The sequence below is a fragment of the Mizuhopecten yessoensis genome, unplaced genomic scaffold (genome assembly GCF_002113885.1).
Source record: "Mizuhopecten yessoensis strain PY_sf001 unplaced genomic scaffold, ASM211388v2 scaffold716355, whole genome shotgun sequence".
NCBI lineage: Eukaryota > Metazoa > Mollusca > Bivalvia > Pectinida > Pectinidae > Mizuhopecten > Mizuhopecten yessoensis.
The window spans coordinates 1,366,328-1,378,473 of NW_018480075.1; the positions used below are offsets into that span (position 1 = coordinate 1,366,328).

At 37.1% G+C, this 12,146-nt stretch overlaps 1 protein-coding gene across 3 annotated transcripts in view; it reads left to right on the plus strand.

Moving 5' to 3' along the window:
- LOC110443640 (focadhesin-like) overlaps positions 1 to 12,146 on the plus strand; it is a 364,600-nt gene that overhangs the window by 351,241 nt on the left and 1,213 nt on the right. For all 3 annotated transcript variants that reach the window (XM_021487984.1, XM_021487985.1, XM_021487983.1), the window contains exons 29-39: positions 247 to 369; positions 789 to 866; positions 1,068 to 1,236; positions 1,733 to 1,813; positions 2,418 to 2,543; positions 2,805 to 2,920; positions 3,285 to 3,542; positions 4,111 to 4,310; positions 5,203 to 5,380; positions 7,790 to 8,020; positions 12,064 to 12,139. In XM_021487984.1, coding sequence (XP_021343659.1) covers positions 247 to 369; positions 789 to 866; positions 1,068 to 1,236; positions 1,733 to 1,813; positions 2,418 to 2,543; positions 2,805 to 2,920; positions 3,285 to 3,542; positions 4,111 to 4,310; positions 5,203 to 5,380; positions 7,790 to 8,020; positions 12,064 to 12,139 — 1,636 coding nt within the window. The remainder of the gene's footprint in view (positions 1 to 246; positions 370 to 788; positions 867 to 1,067; positions 1,237 to 1,732; positions 1,814 to 2,417; positions 2,544 to 2,804; positions 2,921 to 3,284; positions 3,543 to 4,110; positions 4,311 to 5,202; positions 5,381 to 7,789; positions 8,021 to 12,063; positions 12,140 to 12,146) is intronic.

Here is a 12,146-nt window from a genome sequence, read left to right on the forward strand (position 1 = left end):
CACCAGTACAAACTTAAATCCACAGGTAACTGGAGTATCTCTGGCCCTGGGCATGTTCTGTTACAGTCTCATTACACCAGTACAAACTTAAATCCACAGGTAACTGGAGTATCTCTGGCCCTGGGCATGTTCTGTTACAGTCTCATTACACCAGTACAAACTTAAATCCACAGGTAACTGGAGTATCTCTGGCCCTGGGCATGTTCTGTTACAGTCTCATTACACCAGTAAAACTTAAATCCACAGGTAACTGGAGTATCTCTGGCCCTGGGCATGCTCTGTTACAGTCTCAGTAGGGCCGGTCACCCCGGGATAGGGGATGTGAGGGTCAGGCTGTTTGGTACCTGGATGAAAGCTGTCTCATCTGAGGTAAGACTTGAAGTGATATGTTTAAGATAAGATTTGAAATGTTTATGTCAAAAATGAGGTCTGAAAAGTAGTAACTGTTGTAATTTAAATTTGAAAAGGTTTCTATCACAGAAAAGGCTGATATTTTTTGTCATATACACTGTACAAGTCTCAAAAAATTGGACAGTAAGATTTGTTGACATTTGCAAAATTTTGAAAACAAATTGATTATAAGACTCTTTTTAAGTGTAAGTTAGATTGGACCTACCAGCAGCCACATATCTGTAAAAAAAATATGTTTTTAAATGTGTCGAAGTAAAACAGTAAGGGTGATAACATGGAGAGAGGGGAACTTTTCAGTAGTATAATATGACATAGTGTTACTGAATTGTATCGAATGACTCCAAAATGAACAAAAATAATGCATTGTCAACTTTCAGGGGACCGCACCCATGGAGAAGGTAGCCATATTGAACGGACTGATGGCTTTGATTGGCTCAGAGAGGACACTTATACCGGTAGGTACACTTATACCGGTAGGACCATTTTTGTTACAATTTCTATTTTTCCTTCCAAATTATCTTCAGTTAATTGTAATTAAGATATATGTGGGTAGACATAAACCTTTATTCCAAAGATAATCTGAAAAACTCCAAATGACCAGTAAATTTTCACCTTGTTTAATTTGAAAGATGGTGATTCTCTCTGTTCTATTCAAGGTCCAGAGTGGCTCGGTCAGCAGCAGTGACCTCAACGCTGATGATGTCATCAAGGTCGCATCTCAGATTGTCACCAGTGGAAACGACCTTGGCATTCAGAACAATGCGGCGTGGATGCTGGGTCATTTGTATCTGTCAGCATGTGCTGTAGCAGACACAAGAGCTAGTGGTAAGTTTGTGGTGATTATGTGTGGGGACGTTTGTTTGAATAATGGAAAATTAAGAGTCATGTACCTCTTGTATGCAAAAGAAAATTAGATTTTTTAGACCAAAGTCTCAGATCTTGTAAAGGAGAAATTCAGGAGTGGTGTAGACTTTTTCAAAAAAGCATGTCTATGGATAATAATATATATATAATATAAATTCATCTGACAAATTTCAGGTAATTTTTTCCTGAAACAATTCACAATATCTCACGTAACATAATAATCAGTAATGATCCGGTAATAAGTATACATGTTTGAAAATAACAACAAATTTTTGTGGATTTTTACAAGTCAAAATAGAATGAAAATAAAATCTACCAAAAATGTAGGCGCTAAACCGTAAATATTTACACTATACAGCTAACACTTTACAGTAAATATAAATACTATCAATTACACCACCGTACATGTTACAATATGACATTCTTGGTGTGACTAGATTGTACTATTACATTGCAGTACCCTCTACCTACGGTTACCTGCCTGAGAAAAGTTTCCTAAGAGCTATCGTAGACTTTGTGTCTGAGGCTGGTAAAGCAGGTGAGTGTCGGGAATGTTAACAGGGGCTGGTGAAGTCTGAGGCTGGTATTAATGCAGGTGAGTGTCGGGAATGTTAACAGGGACTGGTGAAGTCTGTGGCTGGTAAAGCAGGGGAGTGGCTGGAATGTTAACAGGGACTGGTGAAGTCTGTGGCTGGTAAAGCAGGGGGGGGTCTGGAATGTTAACAGGGACTGGGGAAGTCTGTGGCTGGTAAAGCAGGTGAGTGTCTGGAATGTTAACAGGGACTGGTGAGGTCTGAGGCTGGTAAAGCAGGTGAGTGTCGAGAATGTTAACAGGGACTGGTGAAGTCATGAGACAAATTTTTAGATAGACTGGTAAGGTAGCTCTGTGTTAGCGTGTATTTTGAGAAATAATTGCAGACAATGGCTAGACTTTTCATTTATATCATATCTTAAATTGCTGTTTATCAAAAAATATTTATAGTTTTGAAAACATCATCTACAGATAAGAAACAGGCAGTATTGTTTTACCAAAATTTAAAAAAAAAAAGAAAAAAAAAAGAAAAAAGAAAATTAAAAAAAATATATATATTTTTCAAGTTTTAAAAAGTTATTTAGCTGTCACATTTTATGTAAATCTCCAGGAGCAGAAACTGTGCCGAAAGAACAAGTAGAGGTGGCCTTGACCTCGCTACAAGAGGAAGTGGAACAGGCACTGCCCCCTGTCAACTGGGCAGGGGTGTTAACTCCTATGATGAGGATGGGTTTTGGTAAGTCTTCGATGGTAGTCGCTGTATGTATACAGTGTGTTCACTGGCGTAAATATTATCACTTTAGAGGAGATGTAACTAGTGATGATTAGTTATAAATCCATCTAATCCTAGGAGCAAGCTCATTCTCAATGGAATCTAGGACCTTCAGACTGAAGGATATAGCTTCATAAGCCCCTACTCAATTTAATAATAAAATTTAAAAAAAAGATATCAGACTTTTAGACGATTATGTATTATTTCTAGTTTTATTGTTTCTAGGTGATAAGGTTAGACGTCTGAGTGTAAAGTTGGCGGTAAAACAGAGTGGATCAGCCCCCACAGCGGCCATGTTCCTCACGACCTGGATGACCTTGCCTTTGCTCAGCACACTAGACGTAAGTTTATATCATTGACGAGCCAGGTGCGGGTTTGACTCCCAGCAACAGTATCAAATTCAGCCCTTTGGAGGGAGCTGGAGCTGTCCCTTAATACGTACACATATTCCTGTCATGAAGGAGCTAAAGTATCACAGCAGTACCTTGGAGTAGTTGTAGTATGCAGACAATTACAATGTTTATAATCCGTTTCATGCTTACTGTATCATGTTTGGGCACAACAAAACATTATATATAGTTTTATATTATACAGTGTTGTGTTATAACTATAGTAATAGTCTTGAATAATTTTTTTGAAAGAGCCCAGAACTAGCAATTAACTTTGGTTCATAGCATTTTAAACCTCCCTCCTTGATTTGTACAGGAGGGATGTCAGATTGTCCTCTATGACGCCTTACCAAAACTGATTTGCTCGATCGCACCAACAGCCATCGGCTCGCTCCTGGGAGTAGGATCAAGTGAGCCATACATTGGCCAGGACGGGGACACAAGTCCAGCTCTAGTCCACGTCCTAGCAGGACTGACCAACGCTCTAAAGGTCAACGACCCACCAGAGGCAGTGACTGCTGTCCTCTACAAGGCTGTGGCAACGTTCTACTCCAAACTTTCATCATGTACACAGGTACGGAGACTTGTTTAAGAAATGATTTTGAGAGTTTATTTCCCGAGACACTATGGGAGTATTCACTATTCTATACTCTGTACAATAAACACCTCAGTCAGAGAAGAAAGACTTAAAATTGGCATAAATTCTGAAACAACTATGTAAAATAAGTGTAGTTGGGAATCTGCAGTCACTGGTGGATGTCACCTTGCACTGATCATTGGCTTGATTTATAATATTTTCTCAGACTAAATTTTTTTGTGGGTTTTGTTTCTGAAAACATAATCAATCTTTCTAACCAACTGTCCATTAGAGGGACAACAGATTAAAGAAAATAAAATTAGGCTAGAGTTAAAAGAAAAAACCAAAATCTCAGCAAAATATTGAGTCTCTCATTGAATAGCCTCACAGCTGTAAATTAGGTAGCAAAACCAGTAGAAAGTACATTAGATTAAAATTGATAGAAGGTACCTGGGTCTCTGATTGAGGTACAGAACTACATAGGTGATAGGCCTGTGTCTCTTGGCTTAACTCTGACTTAACTCTGAACTCTGAAATGTTTAAAAAAAATGTATTTGTATTACAGGTGCCAGTACTGTGTCTGGTAGCCGATTGCCTTGGTAACCTGCCCGACGATCTGTTTGACAAGATAACTGGCGAGGATTTCCTTTACGACGCGAGTCATTCCAAAGGCTGTTTGGTTCGCTGTTACCTGGTGGTTCAAGGGAAGCAACCCATCACCATTCTCAACAGCTGTATTGATGCTACCTTCAATAACAAGAGATGGTAAGCACCAGTTACCATGGTTACCAGTTATTATTATGATGAAGGTTTGGGTTTGTGTCCCTGATTTGTGGTCAAAATTGAAGAGAGCTACCCTGGCTTCTCATTCTTAATACGTTTCAACTTCTCCTGAATATGGTCATTAAAATTTCAAACCAACCTCATAAGTTTTATCCAATTATGGACTTGACTATTAGTCCCCTCAAAATCAATATTATAACCATGGCTTCTGATTGACCAAGATATTATCATCTTCTTCTCTAGAATTGCTCTGTCTGGTATAGGTTTACAGACAGGAAACAGAAGTGTCCTGCTTTAGTACTCCACTGCATAATTGTATGATACAACTTAATGTGAGCCGAGCAGAGTCAGGGTTTTTCTTCTAAGCCCTCTTACTTGGACCACTGAGGAGACAAAAGATACTTGATTTGATTTCCTCAATGCAACACAGTGGAACTGTTTTCCCTTCTCTTTCTTTCAAATGATATGGAAACTGTAGTTAATCTGTAGTCCTAATGTTGGGGTGTCGTACTACAGGTCTTAGGTAGCGACCTTTCGGTGAGATTGCACTATAAAATGGCCCTATTACCTGTGGATACTGGTATAGTATGACCCTAGCTGTTCTATATAAAGTCAAAACTGGAACTTCAACAAATCTAAGCCAAAAATAATTTTCTCTCATGACCCTTACAGATTGTTGCCAGTTTGAGTGCAAATTCTAAATATTCTTTAATTTAATTTTTCAAAGCTTCCCTAAGCATAAAATTATGCATTCTGGTTTTTTTTCTTTCTTTCTTTCTTTACATGTGCAGGGTAATATAAGCCAGTTGTAGGCCCTCCAGACCTATTATTTATAAGAAAACACACTTCACCATTGTTGTTATATTTTTTTCAGCAACCATTCTTTGATATCTACATACCTACAGCACTGCTTCTATCAGGTGACCCAGAGTAGGTCAGAGTTCACAGGGGTCATTCCAAAGTTACATTGGCTGGTAGAACTCTTGGGACATGTCCGTAACATAGCGACAGGGGCCACAACTCTGTCAGACGATATTACAGACAAAACACAGGTAAATCTCGAATCACTTTGAGCCCTTAAATTAAGGAAACTTCTTAAAATCCTCAAAGAAAAGCATCGAACAATTTCATTGAGATTTCTAAGGGAGAAAGGTTAAAAAAGGAGATTAATGGATTGATTTAGACACTGAAAGTAAACTTTGTATAAGGTTGTTTCATTGAAGCTGACTACAGTAAGGCTAGCTGATCAATGACAATATTAGATTTTAACCTGCAGTTGAACTTTTGATAAATCGGTTGAGTTTTTTAATATTTCTCTTCAATGACAGTGTTTTTCTGCAGGAACTCTGATTTCTTCCATCAATCAAGAATTACATTCGTGAAGAGTATAATCATCCATTCTGGTTTTAATATGTAAACATAATTTGCCTATTTTTGATAAGATTCACACTCAAAAATATTACCAAGAGCTAACAGCCTTAAATAGCACTTCCTGTTGAATTTGCCTGTGTCACTTTACATTCATATTGCCTATGAATGCCAACTACACAGAATCATGTATGCTAATTTAGTCAATAGAACAACCATCTTCCTGGTAGGGTCTGCAGTGTTACCTAAGGTTATGTTGATGACATCATCAAATGATGATGTTACCAATACAGCCGATGCAGTCTTATTTTGGTAAGGTCATGGAGTGGCCATGCCATTTAATGGTAACTATTACCATTTGTTATTGATGCTATCTGTTTCCACAGGACAAGGCGGGGCGTTATGATTGGGCTTATCAAACTGTTCATTGTTTTCACGTTGGTAGCATCAGTCTAATGTACACTTCCTGGTGCGTCATCTTTGAAATCCAAAGATTCTTGATATATATATATATATATCATTCACTTCTCTGCACTTTGGGAATATATTGTGACAAAATTAAAAGTTCTATAATGTCACCTTGCGGACAACATGAGTTGACTAGTCTGGAAATGGTAATAGAATTCTGAAAACCTGTGTTCCGTCTGATGCAAAATATAATACTGTTAGCTGTATATCAGTACATGTACAACAGTAAAACCGACTGGCCTTGGTTTGAGTCTGGCTCCTCTGTTATCTTCAAAGGATAAGTATCAGGATATCCACGAACCTTTGATTTTGTTGAAGTTGTTTGTTAGTAACAAAGTGTACGCTCTATGGTACTGTATAGCATGAAATGTTCGTTATGTATAAACATTTGTGGTTTTTGTGGTTGCTTTGTAACAACCAAAATACTGTAATACAACATATTTGATTGATATCCTTGACTACTGTTTGTTTATATGGGGTATCAACAACAGTTTGTACCATGTAATGATCTAAATGGCTTTAAACCATGAAAGGAAATACCCATGAACATTTCGAGTTATAAGTATGCTTGAAGTATTAATCAAATACCTATCCTCGTACAATGTATTTGGATTTGCTGCTAAACTGGATAATGAGGTCCTCTGATTTTGTTCACCCCTGCAGGTGGGGGATCGGGAAAAGAATACACCTGCTGTTACCCACTGTATCGTAGGAGGCGGCTAATGTTGAACCCCCTACAGAATTGGGGATTTGTTTTGGTGTCCTCTATTTGGGGACATAAAAGCGACCAAAATAAATCTGCTGCGCCCGTTGCAATATTTGGGATCTTTGCCTTTCTTCCTACTTCTAACTTCCTTTTATATCCTAGTGCCTTGCTTGGCAACACCTTACTTTTGGCCTTAATGTTGAGTGTTCGCCCAGGTGAGGAAGGCAATGGGTTCTGTCCCCAGACCGGGACTTACCAAATACCTGAAAAATGGTAGTTGTTATTCCCTGCTTAACGTTCAGCATTTAGGGTAATGACAACAACTGGTTCACCCATTGTCAGTATAATGTGACCGGGCGGAATGCTGTGCTGGGTGCCTTCGGCATGGTATTTCAGTGAGATGGCACTATAAAGTCGGCATCAGATCCACACTGTCACAAGGTGGAAAGCACCTCAACATACCCTGTCTCCTGCAAACACACACGCAAGCACGCGTACGCTACACACATGGAGGCACGTCATTAAATTACCTTAGCTGTTATTAGGACGTTAAACAAAATTAAACCAGACCAAACCTCTGATTTTGTGATTGTTTTTCTTTTGATGAAACATCAAGTGACTCGATGTAAATTTACAAATCTTTAATTTACAATGAAACAATGAAATTAGATAACAATGGATTAAAGAAATCTCAAAAGAAGATATACACTAATAACTTCAGTCCATCCCTTAATACTTACAGGATCAATGTATATATGACACCAGGTTCACAAGAATCTTAGGCTGAAATCTAAATTTCCTAACATCAAAAGAGTAAATAGTTCTCTTGCCAACAAGTCTGAATTTAGTGAAATCATCCATAATTTACAATATGCTCTTGGACATGTGTGTAAAATCACATTAAAGTTTTGTTTTCTAGGTGATGGATTTGGCTGTTGATATAATTGCTGCAGTCCTGTGTTTGTGGATGTCCACTTCCTCCGCGTGTGTTTTAAGTGTCACTACACAATTACTGACTTGTCCAGATATATCGTCCTCCAACACACAAGATCCTAAGTTACCATGGAAACCAAGTGTGTCTCCAAGGCAGGTGTTACCTGCCTACATCACTGGCATCCAATCAGAGCCCTGGGATCAGGTTCTTCCGAAGGTTTGTTTATTAGATTATTTGAGTTAAGGCTGTGTAAAACACTAATCTGTTACTAGTAGTGTACATAACTTGCCTTTACAAAGTTTGCTTTAGTTAATAGATAAGTGAAATATTGTTATACCCCAATCGGTATAGTTGGTAACAACAAAATCATCATCATCATCCAATAACGTCTGGTATCATAAGTGTCACAAACCAACAAAATATTGACAATTAAAAATAATTCAAATGTTTCCAGTATCCCTTAAGAACAATCTTCACAAAATGCCACACTACACAGTTTCTATAATTTAATATTCCGTTAATTACTGGAAGTTTTAGCTGGGTGGTTACACTTAAGAATCCTGGTGGAAATTTGACCCAGCTTTGCAGGCAGTGCCCCCTGGTCGAGGTTTGACCCAGCTTTGCAGGCAGTGCCCCCTAGTGGAGGTTTGATCCAGCTAGGCAGGCCGAATCACGATCTGTGCCTGACATTTTTCATCCATGGCTTTCCACTTACCGAAGGAAGACTTAAGATTGCAGCCCTGACACGCCTCAAACTGACCAACAGTTAGATTGGGTGTGTCTGGAATAACAAGTTTACCATTAACAATCTCCATCCCCATGTCGAAGATTTCAACGTCAGTTCCCTTCTGTAGAGCTGACTTACAATTCGCTATGCGGTCATTCATCTGTGTCTTCATCTTTTGTAATTCCCTTTTGTATTCAGCAAGGGTTTCCTTGTTTTCTTCCTCAACCTGGCTACATTTTGATATAAATTCTTTCATGAATTGGTCAATCTGATCTTTGCATTCTTTTGCATGTTTCTTCATCTGCTCTTCAATGCTCTTGAATGTCTCGGAATTTTTCGTGAGTTTTTGCTCGGTTGACTGAATAACCAGATCAATGTTAGCCAACTCCTGCTGCTCAGCGTCGCTGATATACTGCCTGAGTTTGGTTTTCTTTCCTTCTATCATGGTTGAAATCTTTTCCAAGTCGTGTTTTTTGTGAACTGTTGTAACGCATGTGATGCATGCTAGCTCGTGGCCACAGCTGGATTCTTTGCAAACGAAGATGACATTCTCCGTCTTGTGGTGGCAACACTTCGTACTCCCTTTCGCTCTAATGGCTAACTGTTGAGAAGCCATTATAAATTAATATGATAATAAATATCTTGTAGTTATAAAAAAATCGCACAGATGTGTGGTAGTAGTAGTTAATATTGAAATGTTCAAATTGCACAAAGTCCTTCCAATTGTTTGTTTTGTTCAAATTGCACAAAGTCTTTCCAATTGTTTATTTATTAAATCAAATCTTTATGTCCTTGAGATGTAATTTAACATACGCTGTTTTCCTCCTTCTTTTTCCCTGTAAAGTCCTGAGAAGATATTAGATATCACTGACAGATTAAAATGCTACCTGTTGTTGAGATTGAACCTTATTTTAAATCCCAAGTGGTTGACACGGTATAGCACTAGGGCATGTCCCAGTATTGATAACTAGGGAGTGTGACAATTTGATGTCTAGGTAATGTTTAAACTTCAACCGGGAAGTAAATTACAGGGTAATCAGGGTTCTGTCAATGTTTGTCTGGTATCAGATCTATTACAGGGTAATCAGGGTTCTGTCAATGTTTGTCTGGTATCAGATCTATTAAAGTGTCATACCCCGTAAAGTATGCTCTTATCAGCACACCATGTTTAAAGATCCATGTCCTGTAAAGTTCTGTGGGTTTTTTGTCAGCTGGATTTAATGATACAGACATATATATAAAAGCTAAATGGGGCTATAGGTTTTTTCTCTAAAAATTTGGGAATAGAGATTGATGTTTAGATTCTGTCTATGAAACGTTAAAGAGGTAAGACAATGAAATGATGGTAAAATCTTCTTTTTTTTAAACAATGTTTTAGACAAGAAAATTTGAAATCCTTTGGATGAATCTATGAGGTTATATAATGTTGTGATTGGTAGTTTCAAACTGAAAATATTGATACAGTTGAGTTACATTACTTCAAGTTAAATTGTGATTCATAAAGTCACTTTGATGACCTGAGATAATAGATACCGAGCCATTGAGTGTCGTGGCATAAAACAGATCTTATCTATGATGATAAGGTCAGGGTCAAATGTATTTATAGATCACAGATCAGTAAGGTAGGACATTAAATAAATGTGTCAATGTTTAAAATATTCACTTAATGTTTTTTACTCGGGATGTAATTAAGGAGAAAGGTTTTCTGCTTAAAAATCATCTGTTCAGCAGAAAACACAAATGCTTTTTATATTTCCCCACTTTAACCAATCACTGATAGCACATGTAGAATCACTCTAGAGACCTTGCCACAGTTTAACCAATCACTGATAGCACATGCAGAACCACTATAAAGACCTGGCCACACTTTAACCAATCACTAATAAATAGCACATGCAGAATCACTATAGAGATCTGCTTTTAATGCCTGCTTCATACTAAAAGTTTTCAAGAAAATGTGGATCAGCTGGAAAAGAGAGGGGCTTGTGTATCTACTTATAACATGTTATAGGAGATGTGATGATAACTTATAATGTTATAGATGATGTGATGATAACTTATAATGTTATAGATGATGTGATGATAACTTATAATGTTATAGATGATGTGATGATAACTTATAATGTTATAGGTGATGTGATAATCACTTATAATGTCTCAGGTGATGTGATGATAACTTATAATGTCACAGGTGATGTGATGATAATTTATAATGTTATAGGTGATGTGATGATAATTTAAAATGTTATAGGTGATGTGATGATAACTTTTAATGTTACAGGTGATGTGATGATAACTAATAATGTTACAGGTGATGTGATGATAACTTTAAATTTTATAGGTGATGTGATGATAACTTATAATGATATAGGTGATGTGATGATAACTTATAATGTTACAGGTGATGTGAAGATAACTTTTAATGTTATAGGCGATGTGATGATAACTTATAATGTTACAGGTGATGTGATGATAACTTATAATGTCACAGGTGATGTGATGATAATTTATAATGTTATAGGTGATGTGATGATAACGTATAATGTTACAGGTGACGTGATGATAAATTATAGTGTTATAGGTGATGTGATAATCACTTATAATGTCTCAGGTGATGTGATGATAACTTATAATGTCACAGGTGATGTGATGATAACTTATAATGTTATAGGTGATGTGATGAGAACTTAAAATGTTATAGGTGATGTGATGATAACTTTTAATGTTACAGGTGAAGTGATGATAAATAAATGTGTCAATGTTTAAAATATTCACTTAATGTTTTTTACTCGGGATGTAATTAAGGAGAAAGGTTTTCTGCTTAAAAATCATCTGTTCAGCAGAAAACACAAATGCTTTTTATACTTCCCCACTTTAACCAATCACTGATAGCACAAGCAGAATCACTATAAAGACCAGTCCACACTTTAACCAATCACTGATAGCACATGAAGAATCACTATAAAGACCTGTCCACACTTTAACCAATCACTGATAGCACACGCAGAATCACTATAAAGACCTGGCCACACTTTAACCAATCACTAATAAATAGCACATGCAGAATCACTATAAAGACCCGGCCACACTTTAACCAATCACTAATAAATAGCACATGCAGAATCACTATAGAGATCTGCTTTTACTGCCTGCTTCATACTAAAAGTTTTCAAGAAAATGTGGATCAGCTGGAAAAGAGAGGGACTTGTGTATCTACTTATAACATGTTATAGGTGATGTGATGATAACTTATAATGTTATAGGTGATGTGATGATAACTTATAATGTTACAGGTGATGTGATGATAACTTATAATGTTATAGGTGATGTGATGATAACTGTTAATGTTACAGGTGACGTGATGATAACTTTTAATGTTACAGGTGACGTGATGATAACTTATAATGTTACAGGTGACGTGATGATAACTTATAATGTTACAGGTGATGTGATGATAACTTTGGACATTGTCAGTTTCAGTATGAATACCGTAATATCCCTATATCATGTTAAAATGGCTTGTTTTCTCCAGGTTGTGGACTGTTGGACCACACTGTTGTCAAGACCTGATGACATCATCAGTAGGAAGACCAAATCATCACTACAAGGTACATA